Below are 20020 nucleotides of genomic sequence, written 5' to 3'. Positions count from 1 at the left end.
CAGGAAGAAAAGGAGATTTTACTAAGTGGCTCATCACTTTAGATCATGCGTAAGTTCAGGACTTTTTGCATAAGGAAGATGGGATAGTTATTAATTCATTAATGACAATCCTCTTATGTAGGAGACAGAACTTCCGCAGCAGGTACTCAGCGACCCAATTTTGCTAGGTGTGTTTTGGATTATTTCTTTTTTGAAAGTTTTAAAAATGTAATAAGAGAGGTTTTATAGAGAGATCAAAATAAAGTATATCTTTTTCTAACAATGTGAGAAAAAACAAGTGCTATTAAATTCTAATGATTATGCATAAGATTGAAGTTTAAATGTAACAAGGAATAAGCTTCTTTTCATTTTTCTTCCTTCATTCACTAGACCAACAAATACACAAGTCTTACAAAAGCTTCTCTAATACTTCACACAGTGAAGAGGAAAAATATTCCAAGGTAGAGCCAATTAGTTATAACAGGCAGACAGCTATGTATGCACAAGATTCTGGTCAATACTTTATATATACTGGAAACCCTTGAAGCCATTTTCTTTATACTGCCGATAGCTAATAACCCAATAATAAATATATTTTATGCTGAAGCAAGCATAAATGCACCAATGTAAGTAAACTTAGAGATTCCACATTAAAAAAAACCTGCTTCTGTGTTATATAGGAATTTTTCCATACCTGTTTTGACAGCCAAGTGCTGAGATGCTTTGACTTCCTTCTGTATTGTCTGGGAAGAAGCACTAACTTTCAGACCTTAGTAAAAACAAAAACCAGAAAGTTACTTGTTATTAATTATTCCACATAGGAACAAAGGTTATTCCAGTTACCACTCTAACTCTTATTTGTCCCTGTCACACGCTAAGAAGAATTCAGCTCACACAGAGAGTTATCAGGGCTATCTAAGACCAACGCTGAAGTTACATAATATAGATAAGCTTCAAGATACATTTACTTCAATAATGTTTGTTGTTTCCTGCATAGACTTCCCAACAGTAAACTACCCTTATGAGTTTGTAGTTGAGATGTAAACCATGGGAAGCCCAGGATAAAGTATGCAGAAGCTTAGGAAAAACATTTAGTAGCTAAATGGATAAGAATAGTACATATATCATGCATAACTTTACCAGAGCTTAGCCTTAGTTCTTATAACATTACTATAATGTTGTTCCACAGATGGTTGTGTGAGAAATCAATACTGTCTGAGGCAGTTATGCAGAAGCATCAATCTTGTTTACAAAATACAAACACTGAGCTTTTTCAGTAGGTAAGAGGATGGGGGCGGGGGGAGCCCTCATTGACAGGAGCCACATGCCTTGCCAAAGATGCCCAGTTTTGTTTCGTTTTAAGAGTATAAAGGGAAGGATAAAGGATGAACCTGAATAATATGATAATTGCTGAACTAATTTTAAAGTGGAATACACGAAAGGAAGGTGGGTGGAAGTAAGGAAAATAAGATTTGGAAGGCTATCAACTTGAAACAGTTTTTTTTTAATTCTGAATTTTCTTTTTTATGTTTTCCTTTTTTTTCTATTCTGTCCTTTTGTTTCTATTTTTGATGTGTGTGTTTGTTGGTTTTTGTGATTTGAGTTAATTTTATTGTTGTTAATTTTTGTGAAACTTAATAAAATATCATTAAAATAATAATAATAATAAAGTTTTGTTTCGTTTTCCTAACCAAGAGGAACTGTATAAATTATCCATTTCCAGCTGAAACTTAATTAATTAAAAGACAGCAGTTTGCTATTGTACCTTGTTTGTCATCATTAACTGTGTCCTGTGTCAGGGCAACTTTATCAGGCATCTCTTCAAGTGAAGTCTCCTTATAAAAGAGAGGAAAAGTAAGCTTGTAATTTAAAAAAGAAAAAGAAATAGAGAAGGGCAACCTGCAAATCATTTCAGAGGTTACAGGCTGACAGAAACCTGTAGGTCTGGAGAGACCTCAGGAGAAGACCTTAGAAGAAGAGTACAATCAGGACAAATTTAATTTCCTATATTATATAATCTAGTTTTGAAGCTAAACAATGTGTCACAAAGCAAGCTGGTGGGATGAATTTGAAAGGAAGTGAAACAGCAAAGGAATTGCTTCACAACTGTGATATAAACTGCAATTCTACATATAGTTATTCAGTAGTAAGTTCCATTGTGTTGAGTGACTTATTTACAAGAAACTGTGTTCCATATTGCAGTCAAAGTCTTATTTTCTTCTTTTACTACATCTAACACAGTACATTGCAGCAAGAGTTCTGTCCACAGTGAAAACCTGAAACTTATGCTTGTAACCCAACAATCACATGATGACTGCCTTGTAATCACAATCAGCCTGTTGGTTCATCTCATATTTCAATCATTTTTCAGGGTCATGTGAACAGGTCCTATTGTATGAGAATTGTCCAAATGCAATTTGTTAACAGGTTATAGTTCCAGCATTGTATTTGCCAGGAAATTATCTAATGAAGTAAGCTCTCTTTCTCCTACAATTCCACAGTCATCTTTTTAAAATGCACATGCAGTAATACTTTTCCAGCAAGGATACAAAAGGGTATATAAGTAAAATCAAAACTGAGGGAGGTTACTTTTTCTGTTTGTTTGTTCGTTTGTTTTTGGTGTCCTATATCTTTTGTGTTTTTATTTTGTACTTTTATGCTGTAAATTGTGGATCTTTGGATGAAGGGCTGTTTATAAATTTAATTAATAAATAAATGTAATTCTACACAGCGACTAATGCAATAAATATAAAGAAATGGTCACCAACTGGGTCAGTGGAAGTTGCCTCAAAGAGAATCAATGGTTCTGAGTTGCTTGGATCTTCACGAACAGTTTCAAGCTGGTTATTTTTAAAATTGAGGGATAAAATAAATGAGAGAGAGAAGCATAGATCATCCTCTGTAGTGTGAAAAAGCACATCAGTATAAATTCTAAGACTAGAAGCTTTCACAAACAGTTATATAGCAGTGACAATTGAATAATTCTTGTTCAGTTTTGAAAGAAACTTTTAACAACAAATCTATTGCTGAAGCCAGGCAACCAAAGTTTCCCAGTCTCGTATTTATTGTAGCTCATAGTGAGAAATTGTTTCTAGAGTAAGAATAAAATTATGTGTGGGCAGGCCATATATAGGTGGTATAAAGAATTGAAACATGGCCTCATACTAGAATTGAAGCTCCACCCTCATACTGAAACTCAACCAGGTTGGGCATTGCCTGTGCGAATATTGGGGGCTCATTGGCAGCTCCATACTACTGGCTGTACAAAGTCTGGCACTGACCTTGTCTTTCTGGGTTTCTCCTTGTTATCTGTACTATCACTCAACACATTCTACAGCTGATCCCAGATGTGGGGAACCTTTGGCCCTCATCTCTGGTCATCAAATATGCTTGCTTTGGCTGATGGTAGTTTTGGTTCAGCAACATCCAGAGCATCAAAGGTTGCCCACACTACACGTTTCTCTATAACCACTTATAGTCTATTATGCATAGAAGGTCTAGCCAGGAACACAGAGAGTAACCTGCTAAAGGTAAACTAAGCATGGAGTGTTGATTATCCAACCGTTAAATCAGTCTCATACAGGATACAAAGTCTCTCTCTCTATCTCTCTCAACCGTTTGTTTAAAAAATTTAAAATTAAAGTTAAATTAAATTTAAAAGAAGTGACAAGCAAAACAGAGGTGCGTTTTAAAAACACACACCAGCAGGTGAGTTTTTCTTACTTCAGTCCTACTGAAGTCCCTTGTTTGTTGACTTGCTGCCAATGATTCTGAATAAGAATTCAAGACACGATCACTTTTAGGCTGAAGAGGAGCTAAATCGAAGGAAAAGATAGAAAAACAAATAAGTCCTTGCATTAACCTTTATGCGTTATGTGAACATTTTCTGTGAACTGCACCACTGTATTAATGTTCTTCCTTAATATATTGTGTACTATTATCTGACAAGTACTTTTATTTTTTAAATTTTAAAATGCTCTTTTATTTTAAAATGCTCTTTTATTCTATCCCAGGGCTATGGACATGCCATTTTTATGGAGGAAAAACTATTGATTTTTATTTGGGGCCACTGGGGGACCTGTGGCCCTCTGGATGTTTCTGAGCAACAACTCCTAATACCCACTGGTCACGCTTGCTGGGGCTGATGGGAGTTGGAGTCCAACAACTTTTGGAGGGCCACAGATTTCTTCACCCCACTATGTGCTGCTGGGGGGACAACTCCACTAAAGTTAGTTTCATATTCTAGGGTTCCTGGTTTGTTGTTATGTGCAAATAAAGGACTGTGTTCTTAGAACAAACTCTGGATGTTTAAACAGTGCCATTTCATAACTCACCAATTAGTTTTGAAATTGACTGGGAAATCTGGTTTCTATGTAATGCCAGAAATATTGGAAACTGAAAATAACTTTCTTCTCTCTCCCCCCCCCATTAGTTTTCAATAGTATCTGCTGCTCTGGGCCATAACTGGAGTCCAAGGGTTACACACATGTGAAGGTGGTGGATAGTTTGTGTTAAGGACTCGGAGTGAGAGGCAGGGAAGGGAAGACGTCCCAGGGTGAGAGCTGGGAGGGTCCACCACTTTCTGTGTGAGACAAGGGTTAAGAGCTACCTTCAAGAGAGGACTCTGCATTTTATCTTCTCTGTCTCTGGTTTTGTTTGTGTTTAGAAGAGTTTCTTTTCTCTTATTACATTATGAAAAAGTTTTAATAAAATTTTATTTTAAAAAAGAAAGAAATTAATTCTGGTTAAGATATCCTCCTTGTAGTGTAAGAGGAGGAGTGAGATGAGTGCTATGTTCATACACATAGCACTAAACCATGGTTTAGTGCACAATCATCAATGCATATCATCAATGTGTTAGTCAAGCCAAGCACATCTTTTATGCTGGTGTTAATTCTGCTAAGCTGGTTCCTTCAGTTCTGTCATTTAGATGCAATTTAGAGCCCATCTTTTCCCAGAATTGCACCTCAAAATAGACATTGGTTAAAATGCCATTTTAATCCACAGATTATTATTTTTTTTAAAAAAAACAACCCCAAAATACTAAAGCTTCACCTGCTTGAAAACAGTCAGGCAGCAGAGTCTCTGGCAAGGTGTCCGGCAACAGATAACCATTTTTCCGAGCAACAACAAGGTGAAAGGCGGCACAAAACTCTGGTAATGTCAGTGCTCCATCACAGTCTACATCACTTAGCTCCCTGTGAATAAGATAGCTGAGTGCATTATTGAAATAAAAATCTTTGTTTGCATGCACAATATATATAATTGTGGGGAACGCTGCTTTTGAGCTATAGATTTGTTTTATTTTGACATTTAAGATGTTTTTCTTTAAAATTTATTTCATTAAGCCATTGTAATTTTTCTTTAATACAGTCCTTTTCTGAATATTTTAATGTCTCTCTCTTTCTCTCTCTCTCTTTATATATATATATATGCCAATGCTCCTCCTTACAAGTTTAGAAATTTAATAGGATTCATATAAAACTGAAGTTGCAATGGGCCATATGCAATGTCAGCTAGATAGATTTCTTTAAAAACAACAACAGGGTAAGGCCTCATTAGTAAAGTGTTGATGAATTATCCAGCAGTACTTTTTAGATAAGTTAGGTATTAATTAGGTTTCAACTGATATGCACAGCTAGAACTGAAGCTTATGATGTTATCTTAACTATTCTGAATGTATGTTTATCTGAATCCATTTCACAAAAATATCTGTTGAATTATTGTGCTAATTATGTTCTTTAAGATATTCTTCTAGTGTGCATTGCTGTTCAAATCTCTCTAGTCCTGCTGAGAAGGGACAGTATCTCTACAAAGATAACAAGCATAAAATAAAGATCAACATACACCCTGCTGTGCCTGGACCTCAAAGTGATTTTGATGGGAGCAATTACTGTGATTTCTTTAGAGATAAATTGTAAGAAGTATGAAGAACTTTCAGCCACAGTAGTTTCTCTCACACACAATAAAATTAATCTGAATTACAAAACAGTACTTACCATATGTGCGAAAGCTCAGGGATTGGCAGTTTAGATTTTGTGAAGAAGTTCTTAGCCACAGAGCCTGTCAACAGAAATGGCTTGTCAAACAGTGAAATAATAAGCTACTGAACAACACATTTTCCAAAGCATTTCAATATAAAGAAATTACTCAAGAGTACTGTTTACTATGCAATGCTATTTAACTCTAGACATGTTTGTTTGAAATATTTTGCTCCAATATCACTATTCTAATCAGAAGACATGAACATGTTGTTGGAGGAACTGGACATGGAGGAAGGGGTTAATTTATTTTATAGGCACAGATCACTCCATGTATGAGATAAAGCCAACAGGAGAAATCTCATCTGCATGTGTGACTGGGGTTGCTTTTTTAGGTTTGTAAAATCCTGTTAAGTTTAAATTCTGGCCAAGGGTGAGAGGCATAATACAGTTTCAAATCTTCTGGAATATTCCAGAAATGCAACAATATGCCTAAAGAAAATCTCTTGGAATGGGACTAATCTTTAAAATTAATAGCACAGCACAAAAGATCAGCTTCTTATTCAGCTGATATTTTTTGCTCTAAATTGAACTAAATTGCTCAGAATCGGGAGTGCTCAAACCCCAATTTCCTAGTTCCAGCATCACAACAAACTGATTTTTTTTAAAAAAGGAAATCTGCAATAAAATCAGGTGTGTGAAGTAGGGATGGAAAGAGAAACCCCACAAGGGTGGGTTGTTGGAATGAAAATTCAATGTCTGAAACACATGCAAGGAGGGGAGGACAGGACAGAGACATACACATACACACACACACACACACACACACACAAACAGAGAGAGAGAGAGAGAGAGAGAGAGAGAGAGAGAGAGAGAGAGAGACTGCTGTTACTGCTTGCTCATCCCTCAAGTTGCAACTTGTTTTTCTTGCCAGAAAAAAAGAAGACAAAACATAATTGTCTACTTCAGAGACAGCTTCGGAAATGGCCTAGAGATGCATGGTCACTATATTACTGTTTTCATGCAAGGAGATAAACTCCCTGAAGAAATTACAAGTTTAATGTGTTGTGTAAAGTCCCAACTGAGTATTTTTTTTAATCACAACTACATTTATAAAACATAATTAAAATGCAAGTTAGTCTAATAAGGCTACAATAGTGAATAATTTTAAACTCTTATTAAATAAAAACATACAAGGAGTAAAAAACCAAATGGCAATTGTACCATAACATATCTCATGTGAAAACATTCTTCACCTATGATTGAATTTCTTCTACTGAACTCAGTGGAATTTTAAAGCATTTAATTTTGTCTGGAACATGCACAGTATATTGTTAAAATATTTTTTAAAAAACAAACAAACAAGAACACAGTAACTCACTTGTGACATTAAAAAACGGAAATAAGGGTCTGTGCGCATTACCATACATACAACACACCCAAAACACTTATAAAAAAATCCAAGAGCCTTGCACTTAGCCTGTGTCAGTTCCTTGCCCTTTTACTCTAGCCTTCCTTGCTGTGCATACAATGAACATTACCTGAAATGAAAGAGGTCAGGTCAGGTTGTAGGGTCTTGAACTGATTGGTGTAATATTCTCGTTGCTCCTCAGTTATTCTCCAGGGGTCATCTGAGTAATTACTACTGCCGTCCTGTGGTTCTCTCTCTACTGAAAGAGACTTCAGGGGGAGAAAGGGCAAAGCATCATTTTGAAAGATAGAGAAAATGCTGAGATGTCTGAAGTTTCAAGTATTGAAGTTGCTTTGTTCTTACTGTGTAGTTCTTTTTAAAAGAAATTGATGGGGAAGGCCTGATTTCAATAATAGTCCTGTTCGGTTTACAATAAATGCCTTTATTCATAGGACTATAGGAAATCTTTCATACATCAAACTAAATCTGTATGAATATAAACATTGGACTGACTCGAATGAAACACCAAACAATGGTTCAGTATTATGAGAATCAGCCTAGTTGTGCCTTGGATTCATGCGGTTCTGCCCTCTTCATTCAGCACAATCATAAGGAGATTGGATGCTTTTGCTTCCATTTTTGATTAGGAACAGTTTGCCTTGAACCCAAGAAACTGTGATTAATCGTAAGTATGGTTGTTGAAATCAGATTTCTTCAAACTCATTAAATTCTAGTCCCATCAATACAATATGAAACTCAATCCATATAACTGCTCATGCTGTATTTCATTAGTAAGAAGTCCTCACTTTACCTTCGATACATTGAAGTCACACATAAAGAACAGAATCTAGAGTTCCCACATTTCACTGTGAGTTTGTTTCAACTGAGCCCCTTCTCTACCTTAAATGCTTTCTAGGAGTCAAATTATTCTTTTCCCACAGGGAAAAAATGGCGCTGCCCATTATATTATAATATTGTGTTTCCATTTGACTGATTTTATCATATGCTGCATGTGCCTTGAGAAAGGCAGCTAACAAGATGGCGAAACAAACTACTGAAAGTTTAGTTTTACATCCATATTAGCCTGTGGTAGTTTTCTAGTGAATACCACAGTTTGAGCTATAGGGTAGATCTGTTTGTGGCTACATTCAAGATTATTTCAAACATTATTGATCATAAAATCATGTTGATTCTCAATAATTATTTCAAGCAACATTGCTGTTTTCATTTTAAACATCTTACATCCTAAGTAGTTCATTACCCGAATGAGAGATGAATGTGGTGGAACTGATTTAGACCCATAATTCCCTGCAGTTGTTCCATCTTGTTGGACAGCAGTATGTCTAACTTCGTATGAACCTATGGAAGATTAAGGGGAAAATAAAAACTGAATACTTGCTAATGTTGTGCAAAATCAAAGATGACAAAACATATATCATCCTTCAGTCTCAAAAAAATAAAATAAAAACAACAATCACACCTTCTATGAAAGGTCACTTTATCACCCAAATCCTTCGCTTATGTTAAAGCCTGATTCTCAAAATGCTACTGCTCATGCTGTTGACTATTGACCAAATACTCACTTAACGTGTTGAAAGGTGATTTTTTAAATCCACACTAAAAGCATAACATCTGACTTTTTGCCTAAGTATCCTATTGCAAAGAAGGAAACAAGTGCTCTTTCATGAGACATGCTAACATCAAGAAAAACATAAATGAACAAGGATTCATTGATGGCAGCATAAGAGTTTGATTCAAAACAACTAAATTCAGTGTTAGCCAAGAGTAAACACTGGTATTTGCCAACTAGGGAGAACTACACACCATTTTGGAGGCATCTTTCACTGAAACCACGAAAGCTTGCATCCAAATATTGATTCTGAACATTCAACAGTCTGTTATGTCTTATGCAAGTAAAGAATGAGACCTGGAATTTAAACGGAACTGTAGTTCATTAAATCACTTAAAACTGGAAACCTCTTGAATGGAATGGGCCCTTCAAGAGGAACAGGGCATTGAAAAGAATAGAAGCTCTGCTCATGGAAGGGGACTCTGCCTGATTTTCAGTCATTTCTACTTTCCTCTCCACCCCACAGCCCAGAAAAGGTTTTGTAGTGGCTGAGATGCTGCTGGGGAGGGGATGTAGGGTTGTTACCTGCTGCCCATTCTTCAGGATCTGGATCCACCTTCCAGCCACTTATCTGGATCCTAGCTTGAATTCTACCCAGCTTTATCAAGACACCAACAAAAATAGGCAGAACAACTGGTGTGCATGTATGCAGAATCCATGACAGAGCAAGTGTCACATCTAATGCTGTGCCAGCCGGCTGAGGCCAAGTTACTAGGTGTGTGTGATGTGCCTCCGCACTTCTATTTCTTCTTCTTTTCTTTTTTTTAAAAAAATCCTCTTTCCACTGGAAGGCCATTACTACACCCGGAAGACTGCACTCAGTGGTGAAGTTGTTCTCAATTCTATCCACCCATAACTTTAAAATGGGTTGATTTACTAAAGTATATAAAGAAACTGGCACATCCTTCCTCCCAATCCCTCCTCCTCCCTGAGATTTCTCATTACCTGTACTTAGGTAAGTATAAATCCCTTATTCATTTGGATGTTCACATAGTGTACCGTATCCTATATTTATCTTAACAGATATACCCAAAGTTGTCCATGTGTTGCCAGCAGGACATTCATTACTGTATTTAACTTTTGAATAAATTCAATAAAGTACTGCTTTTGTTCAACAAAATCTATGGCTACAATAACCCCCTACATTGAAAAGGGTTGAGAATATAAATCTGTAAACAGATGCTTGTTCTAATTTAAACTGATTCTCAGGAAGAGGAAGACAAGACCGAATAATGAGAAAGCACACAAATCAAGTCAGTTTCTTTTAAAAGAGATGTAATTAATTTATGAAATTGCTGGGCTGCTTCCGTGCTTTTATGATTTGATTACTCCAAAGCAGACCTCATCTTACCTCCATGCTGCTGCTCAAGCCCACTTCTCAGGACACCATACCCATAACTCAAGGGAATCCTCTGGTAGGTTGATGGAGAAGCAGGAGGTGAATCAATGGGAGACATAGGGGGAGACTTTGCTTCTTGCTTCAAAATAATTTTTTAGAAAAGAATAAGAACTTTGAATGCTGGCTGCTCCATAGTCAAAGTGATTTCATCTAACCACAGTAGAATATTAAATTGTAAAAATAAATAAATATGCCCACATAAATTCTCCTCTGCAATTTTTGATATTGCTGAACACTCAAAATTTCATGTCAATACCTGAGATTCATTGTTACATGATTTCATGATCTGATATTTGACAGATGACTTACAACAGTATGATCATATCTGACTGTACTTGACACTTGACATGGAACAGTATTTATTACCTGATATGACTTGATAGACAATAGGGCCTATCTATCAAGTGAAAAACTACTGACTATCAAAGAATGTCAGTTTCAAGCAGAGATAAAACTTTGAAATCATTAGTTTTTTAATTTGAAATTTGAGTGCATTGGACAGTCTCCTGTTTGGTTTTTGTTATCATATGAAATAAATTAACAAATACCACATAGGAGACATTCTAAAGTACTTGTTTAAAATTCAAAATCTAAAGTTTGATGATTTCAAAGTCTTCTTTCTTGTCTGTCTGAAATTGGCACATCACATATTCACTCTTGCCCAGTTCATAGTTCAAGAAAGCACAAAGATGACCATTAGCAAAATTAATGTGTTGAAAGACCTCAGCATGGAAAGGTGTTGATACTGCTAGCCTACTTTTTATTTTTTATAAAAAAAACCAATGGCTTGCTTTTTATCCATTAAAGGAGCTGTCAAAAATGGGATCAGGTGCTCTGTTCTGACTTCCCTTAGCCCTCATATGAGTAAGATATAATGGGGGGGGGGGGGAATACAGGGCAAGTAGTAACTTTCAATGGCAAATTTGCTAGGTGGCTACAGCTTTTGTGTCACTGTATTCCACTGGCCTTATAAGCAATTGGCAAAACACATACATTGGACCTGGAAGAAAAGTCTGTAGCATTGACATTCCATAGAATAAATTGTATTCCATTCTAATGGCAGAGCAATTTCAATTTTTCGTCTCAGTTAACACATCTGGACCATTAAAGACTATCTGCAGTTCAAAGAGGCAGCAATCAATTGTAAAAGCCAATCATGCTGATAAATAATAGTGTACTTTAATGAGAAATCTCAACAGTCAGTGTGTATAGAAAATAAAAATAATCTAGTGCCTTATAGTTAGTTGTGCACCAAAATTTCTACTTTGCAAAGGGCCTTTACCTGCTTTTCTCCTCCATCCAATCTTCTGAAGCAATTTTTTTCAAGTGTTGCATGTGGAATCTGAAATTTAGTTCCATGAGCTTCTGCTGGATGACTGTACCTTACATCACTATCAGTTTTCAGTGCCATAAATCGAGGCAAGGGCAATTCTTAAATAAATATCAGAAATAAAGACAAAATAAAATTTCATGGAACTATGCATATTGAAACAAAGCTTCCCAACTACAAAAGTCAATTTAACACTAAGCAGTGTTAAAAGAGAACAGAATTCCTATCCAAAAGTATACTCATACTCAAAACACAATCTATAGCCTCATTGACTGACCAGGAAACATATCTCACAATATAAGAATTTCTAATGGGGTACTTGTACATGATATATAAAAATGAAATTTGGTATACATGGCGATTCAGTGAGTAGAAAAGTGCAAAAGAGTGGACATTTTTGCATTTAGCAACTTAATGGAGGATTTCACGTTTGCCTAGAGACTGGTTTGCGGAGTACTACAACCCTTGTTGCCATGAAAAGGATTCTCCCTAGTAAGTGTGAGTAAATATGCATAGGGCTGCACTGTTAATCATGAAGTTAATCTGTCTAGTGCAGGTATAACTCTCAGCAAGATTAATGAAAACTACTGTTTGCAATCCTTTTCAAAGCGTGGCTTTACAGCTGGGATAATAGTCCATATTTAAGCATAGTCTAGATATATGAGCATAACACTTAACAGGCGTTAAGTATAGGAGAACAGCTTTAAAATCATGTAGCATTTTCCCATTCATTATACAATACATCCTACACATTCACTGAATTTACACATTTTGTAATTTATAGTTACCATCTCAAATGGGGTTTTGGAATAAACACCAAGGAAGACAACTAGGGTTTGAAGTTCAGGGAAGTTTTTAATGTGTGACATCTTAGTGTATTTTTGGTCTTTGTGAAAGCCCCCCAGAGTGGCTGGGGAAACCCAGCCAGATGGGTGGGGTACAAATAATAATTTATTATTATTATTATTATTATTATTATTATTATTATTATTAAACAGTTACCATTCTGAATGCTTTCGATCCGTACTGGGAGGCCAGACTGCGCAGCAGCGATTAGCTTCAGAGCAGCATAAAACTGAGCACGCCCAAAATAGCCAACACGTTTAGCACCACACAATTCTGTAATCTGAAAGGAGAGAAAGGGGTGAAGGGAGACAGAGTTCAAATAATTAAAACACTTAATGCTTTCAATGTAAAAATTAGTTGGAGATGAAACTGTAAAGATGCAAACTACTGAAGAAAAGCTGGAATTGTGTTTGCAAAGAGACAAACTTCTGGTGCAGGCATATGACCTACATTTGACACCCCAAAAGGCTAACATTCCATTGCAGAGGCAGTTTCCCCATATCCTCCCATTCACCCATTACAAATATACCTTCCCTGACTAGAGACTGTGCTACACATAATCTATCTTCACACAACTCAGCTCTTTTGCCCATCGTTAGGGGGAACAGTAATCCTTGTGTGGAATACCTGAATATTGTACATAACCAGTGGGAAGCATGAAGAAAAGTTTCTTCTTTTTTATGGAAGAAAAACAGATGTTGAGCTACAGAAATTTTCCTCTCACTCAATTTAGTCAGGAAGAAAATGTTTCCTCAAGAACAGGAAAAAAATGTTTCATTAGATGATTTCAAAAAAATTACTGCCCCCCATTATTAGGAGTCCTTTGGCTGTCAAAATAGTGGATCCAATTGTCAAGAAAGAGGTTTCTGCATGTGCTGTTGAGGAAAATGAGGGACAGATGGGGCTCATCAACCTGGGAAGGTAGCTCATCTAGGAAAAGTAAAACTCTGATGCCACTGCCTTTTGGCTACACTCATTAGTGAGAAAAGCTTCAGGAGTAAACCTTGAGGTACAACCCATACCTGTTGCCTTGTGCAACATTTTTAGGAAAAGAAAATGCTAAGGAGCAAACCCTGCACAAATCCAGAGTGGAGTCCCTAAGACAGTTGGATGGTGCCTTGTACGCTTCCTTCCAGCAACTCCTGCGGCCAAGCTGGTGCTAAATGTATTTCTCTGATTTCCTTTGGACAGCATCAGTGAGGCTGAAGGGGGGTATTGTCACCTGAGCAGCCCAGGATAAACCTCCATATACACTGTCCAGGCTTCCACCATGGAGAGATCACTTTGGCGCTGCAAACACAGCAAAAATTAACATGGGATGCTGTCAAAGGGACTCCTCTTGAAGGAAGGGAACCTTTGGAAACAACCCATTATCTTCTAAAGCAGGGATTGCCAACATGGTGCATGTGGGTGCAATGCTGACCTCTATGCCACTCGCCCCACTCACTATCCCGTTGGTCATGAGGTGTTATGGGGTGGTTACTTTTTTCTACTGTTAGAAGAGTTGACACTCTTTCCCACTTCCTTTTCCAGATCTATGCACTTTTCAAAGCTCAGATTAATTCTACTGGACATCACTTTTACCCTGATCCCTTGGGAAAGCAAAGTGTGTTTGTGCATGCACTTTATTTTTGTTTGTCTTGATGGGGGCAGGGCAACCTCTGTTCTGTCAAGTGCACAACTAGCAGCACCATAAAGGGGAACAGCTCCTCCTTAGATTCTTCAAGATTCCACCATTCAAAATTCATCAGAGTAAAAGCTGATGAATCCTGCCAATCCTAGCCAGATCAGACTGGCTAATCACATAGGTGAGAGGAGCAAAAGCAACCGTTTCCTGACATTATCGTTCTCAGTTTCTTTTAATAATAGTTTTTTATCAATTACAAGACAACTTAAAAACTCACTCTAATTTTTATTATACAGTCTCATGACTTAAAAAGTTAACACCTCCAACAGAATTTTTGCTATATCATCACTTTGCCATAAAGACTTCTAACCTTGCTGAGCGCAATAGAGCAACAACAGCTGTGGTGAAAAGATATAATCACAGAACAGGATAAATGCTTATATTTTTATAAAATAAAAAGGGTATATGATCTCTACTCTAAAAGGCCAACATCTGATAAATACTTTCAGAAATGCAGTAAAACTTTTCCTGTTTGAGCTGGCAATCGACACAAATACAAAAACACATATCCAATTTTACTCTAATTGGGTATTATGCTTTATTTTTAACTGTTACCCTTCCTGAGCACAGAAACAGAATTAAACATTTTCAGGTGTGTCATAACTAGTTTCATCGTGGAATTTGTGGACTACTACGGAGAACAATCTTGTACAAGCTTTGACGCCTGTTGCTGTTGTCCTGTTTTTCGCTTGCTAGGAAACAAATGACAGAGTGAATTTGTTCACATCCAAAATGTTTTTGGCTTCTGCAGTATTTTTTTTTTAAGCATGTACTAATCCTGTCACAAGTAGCAGAGTACTTCATTAACAAATGTACTTGGGATTTGGTAAGCAAGTTAAAGCATTCTTAAAAACAACTACTTTGAAGAGAGAGAAAAAGCTAGTGGTCTTTTTCTTTAAGTTTTACAACTGCCAGTGTAAACACTCCTGCGATAAATAGTCCAAAGTGCTTTGTCCCAAAACACAAGGTTCCAATTCTGGTGCATCAATCAAATTATTAACTTGACAATTCCAAGTGGGTTGACTGCTTTAAGGTCCCAAACAGAAAACAGGATGTGTTGCTGGGCTCTTGTGAGCCATTCTTTTTCAACTCACTAACCCTGCTTCAGCTACAACCTTGTCTAAAATAAACTCTGAAAATATTGTCACCTTTACATCTACAGAACTAGATGTGACAGAAACTGATGGGCTATTACAGTGGTGCCCCGCAAGACAAATGCCTCACAAGACGAAAAACCCGCAAGACGAAAGGGTTTTCCGTTTTTTGAGGCACTTCGCAAGACGAATTTCCCTATGGGCTTGCTTCGCAAGAAGAAAGCCCATAGGGAAATCTCCGGGGACCTCTTTTAAATGCTGGCGGTGGGGAGCAAAGCCTTTTCCCCCCTCCGGCCTTCAGAAGAGGTCCAGGAAGGCCGGCGGGGGCCGGAAGGCTTTGCTCCCCACAGCCAGCATTTTAAAAGCAGTCCGGGATAGCAGGGAAGCGCTTCCCGCTATCCCGGACGGCTTTTGAAGGCAGGCGGGGGGAGCAAAGACTTTTGCCCCCCCGCCGGCCTTCAGAAGAGGTCCAGGACCTCTTCTGAAGGCGGGCGGGGGGCGAAAGTCTTTGCTCCCCCCTGCCTGCCTTCCTGGGAGAGCGGACGGCTTCTGAAGGCGGGCGGGGGGCGAAAGTCTTTGTCCCCCCTGCCTGCCTTCCCGGGGGCTTTTAAGAGTGGACGGCTTTTGAAGGCAGGCGGAGGGGAGCAAAGACTTTCGCCCCCCGCCCGCCTTCAGAAGAGGTCCAGGACCTCTTCTGAAGCCTGGCGGGGGGCAAAAGTCTTTGTCCCCCCTGCTTGCCTTCCCGGGGGCTTTTAAATCGCCCCGGGACAGCGGAGAAGTCCTCCGCTGTCCCGGGGCGATTTTTAAATGCTGGCGGGCGGCAGCGAACCCTTCGCTGGCGGGCGGCAGCGAACCCTTCGCTGCCGCCCGCCAGCATTTTAAAATGCTGTCCCGGGGTTTTTTAAAATGCTGGGGGTGGGAAGAAAAGCCCTTGTCCCCCCCCCCAGCCTTCAGAAGAGGTCGGGGGACAGACTGTCCCAGACCTGGTCTGAAGGCGGTTTCCATAGGAACGCATTAATTGATTTTTAATGCATTCCTATGGGAAACCGTGCTTCGCAAGACGAAAAACTCGCAAGACGAAAAAACTTGCGGAACGAATTAATTTCGTCTTGCGAGGCACCACTGTACTGCCTATAAACACTAGACTTGGAGGATTCCCTTTCTCTGCTAGGCCACTCTGGTGAGTCCAATCCAGAACCCTTCCTTTTCCCTCTAGAGCAGGGGTAGTCAACCTTTTTATATCTACTGCCCACTAATGCATCTTTCTGGATGGTAAAATTTCCTTACCGCCCCCCCGGTGCTCAATGGAAGGAGGATTCAGCTTGTGCCGTAGAACCCCCTACCGCCCACCTAGAATCCTGAAACGCCCAGTAGTGGGTGGTAGGGACCAGGTTGACAGCCCCTGCTCTAGAGATAGAGACACTTGGGGTGGGGGGACGGGGAGATTGTTCAGGAATGTACAACATCAGAATGGAAGTGCTGGGCTGGCATGAGAAATAACTAGATCACAGATATGCTCTGAAAAAATCTTTCTATCAACCCTCAGGACCTTCTAAAAACAATATAAGAGCATTAGTCGAATCCTCTGCTGAGAACAGCATACATTTCAGATTGCTGCTGGAGATTAATGTGGTGTGATAATACCATGATACACATCACATGGTATTTTCTACTAGAAAATATTTCAGACACATCATTTTCAAGTGGTAAAATATTTCCACTCTGACAGCATTTGAGTATTTTATTTTGACACCTAAGGGATTACTGTAGTCCTTTTTTTAATGTATTTATATTTTTGTGCCAATGTTATTCTTTCTGATGTGATACTGCATTTCATTGTTTGATTTGTGTTGTGCACCACCTAGAGGACTAGATAATTAATAAATGTAAACAAATGAAATATCACTGATAAGAAAAAGTGAGAGCAGCTTAAAAAAAAGAAAAGCATTTGAAGCATCAGCTCACTAGGCAACTTTCACCACCACAGCCTGAAATTACACTGCATCCACAACAAGAGTGGCGAGTATCCTGTGGCCCTCCAGAGGTTGTTAAGACCCCAACTCCCATTATCCCTATCCATTTGCTACTGGGAATCCAATAATTTCTAGAGGGCCACAGGCCATCCACCCCTATCCTATAGTCTCCCAACCCCCAATAAATGTTCATACTGGTATCTGACTACACTGAACCACTTAACATCCTAGGAAAATGCACACTGTAAATGTCTAGAATTTAACATGATCTTAGAATGCAGGCTTGTGAATTTATCTTCCTGAGATAAACAAGAGGCTAACATGCAACCAGAAACTGTAATTAGGAGAGATTCAGCTGAGCTTGCTCTATTACTAGCCCAAGCCCAAGGGAGTGAAAGGAAGAGAAAGAAACTCTTGTTTTGGGAAAAACATTGTTAAGGCATCCTCCTCAATTTTCCTGTTTCATTTTTGTATTTGGCCAAGTAGCTCCTTCCTGTCCAACTTCTAAGAACACACCAAATATAAAGTAGATATTACATATATGTTCTTCAGATACATTTTGGTGTAGGATTGTAGGAAATGGAAACCAATGTACACATGAGAAGCAGCTTTTGGATAAGAATAACTTCTCTGTTGTTGTTAGTTACCACTACTAGCTGGTGATTTGGCTGGGTTTGCTTTTAAAAGAAAAAAAAACACTCAGCCTTAACCTAAGGCTAATTGCATTTTTATAGACACAAACATTTAACTATATAACAGCACAATGTCAGCATGTCAACTCACAATAACTTCCGTTGATTTCAGTGAGGCTTAGACTGCATAAGCATTACTAGATTAAAACACGGCTAGGTTGCTCTTTTTTCAATTTGGATCCATGCTGGTTTGGAAAAACACATCAAAGTAAAGCGTTTCATTTTTTTAAAAAAGGAAACAGGATAGATGTAGATTGTGGTTAACGTTGTGTGTACACAACTTCATGAACCTGTGGTGGGAGTGCACTGGCTGTAGAGTAAACAGGAGTGTGTGCACAGTACTAGCCATATAAATAGGTATAGGACTGCAGCCTAAGTGCTGACTGAACAGGACTGACTCATGAGTCACAGAACATATTAGCTCAAATGTCTTTGTGAAGCAGACATCCTCATCCCATTTCTCATCATGGCACAGTATCCAATCAAATCTCCCCACTCCTGCTGACTGACGTTTATGTGGGAGGAAAAGACAACAATATTCTTACTCTTTCGTATTTTCAAGGCATCCACTCAAGGAAATACTCATCAATACCTATCAAGTAAACGGAATGGGTGATAATATTTATGATCATAGGGGTCCAATGCTTAGGTATTGCATCCGATAAATGTACATATTTCAATCTGCATTCAATGTTGTTTCTTTATTTCCACCCCCACTAATTTCCCCTTACTCCACAGGATCTTGATAGGCTGTCTGGGGGCTGAGTGTTCTTTAAAATGGAGGGTGGGAATCTAGAAATGCAGTAGAAATAAGATATAGGTTTTTCAGAGCACATTTATGAGCCCTGTGGCTTAGTAAGAGCATGTTTTAAGTTGAAGGTGAAAAGATATGTCATTAGCACACACTACAGTGGTACCTCAGGCTACGAACAACCTAGCCAACAACCTTTTTGGATTACGAACACTTCAAAATCGGAAATGAGTGTTGCGGTTTGTGTATTTATTTATTTTTTGGATTGCAAACGTACTCCGTTTGGGGCTGCACTTCCGCTTGCTCCGCTCCCTCAGCACGCTCCGCTCTCCCAGCCTCGAGAGGTGCACCTTCCCTCGCCGGGCACAAAGCACCAGTTTGGGAGCGAGCGTGGAGCTCAGCCCGGCAGCAGCGGTGAATGAGGGAGCCGCCTCCAGCCCAGAGCAGTGCACCGCAAGCCCCACACTTCACCTACTGCTTCCTCCAAATCGCCCCGGTTTCCAGAACCGGGCTCCCCGCTCACTCTTTCCATAGCTATCTTCCCACTGGCAGAGTGATCCCCGACTCTCAACAGAACAGAGGCGAGGAGAGGAGAGGCAAGCAGCGGTTGGCGCCAGCAAGAATGGCCCTCCAAGCGGCTGCCTCGCTCTCTGCTTCTGGGTCTCTCTGCCGTGGAAGCGCTGAATGCAGGCAAACGGAATGGCAGGCGTGTGGCTCTTTGGGCTCCCTGGCTCCAGCTGCCTGTCTGCGTTGCCGCACCAGGCCCGCTCTGGGAAGGAGGGAGGCGGGTGAAGCAGGGTTCTCTCCTGCCTCCATTGCAGCCTGACGGAGAGAGAGATCGGGAGGGCAAGCCTGACTGACCCTGGAGACAGGTGGAAAGGTGACCATGGGATGCGCAGGACGGCGTAAGCAGGATGCTGGTGCCGCCGCTGCAGTAAGGATTTTTATACAGTGGTACCTCTGGTTACATACTTAATTCGTTCCGGAGGTCCATTCTTAACCTGAAACTTGTAGCACCACTTTAGCTAATGGGGCCTCCTGCTGTCGCTGCGCCGCCGGAGCACGATTTCTGTTCTCATCCTGAAGCAAAGTTCTTAACCCGAGGTACTATTTCTGGGTTAGCGGAGTCTGTAACCTGAAACGTATGTAACCTGAAGCGTATGTAACCCGAGGTACCACTGTACTGGAGAGTAGATTGCAGCCTGGTCTAATGCTTTCGTTTTATGGATCAATGGCCTTGTTAGATA

General features: G+C 39.3%; 1 protein-coding gene across 2 annotated transcripts in view; it reads right to left on the bottom strand.

The window, feature by feature from the left end:
• The window catches only part of REPS2 (RALBP1 associated Eps domain containing 2), a 78281-nt gene that overhangs the window by 39610 nt on the left and 18651 nt on the right, over window positions 1-20020 (bottom strand). For both annotated transcript variants that reach the window (XR_014563102.1, XM_083734318.1), the window contains exons 2-12: window positions 12733-12856; window positions 11683-11831; window positions 10353-10479; window positions 8633-8730; window positions 7502-7640; window positions 5979-6042; window positions 5035-5177; window positions 3703-3794; window positions 2748-2819; window positions 1745-1814; window positions 674-748 (exon numbers count right to left, since the gene is read on the bottom strand). Coding sequence is in view for 1 of the 2 variants with exons in the window: in XM_083734318.1 (XP_083590444.1) it covers window positions 674-748; window positions 1745-1814; window positions 2748-2819; window positions 3703-3794; window positions 5035-5177; window positions 5979-6042; window positions 7502-7640; window positions 8633-8730; window positions 10353-10479; window positions 11683-11831; window positions 12733-12856 (1153 nt within the window). In the remaining variant the exon portion in view is untranslated. The remainder of the gene's footprint in view (window positions 1-673; window positions 749-1744; window positions 1815-2747; window positions 2820-3702; window positions 3795-5034; window positions 5178-5978; window positions 6043-7501; window positions 7641-8632; window positions 8731-10352; window positions 10480-11682; window positions 11832-12732; window positions 12857-20020) is intronic.

This window comes from Podarcis gaigeae, assembly GCF_964106915.1.
Source record: "Podarcis gaigeae genome assembly, chromosome: 4".
NCBI lineage: Eukaryota > Metazoa > Chordata > Lepidosauria > Squamata > Lacertidae > Podarcis > Podarcis gaigeae.
The sequence above is the reverse complement of the archived record's forward strand: the minus strand, read 5'-3'. Positions and strand labels throughout refer to the sequence as shown.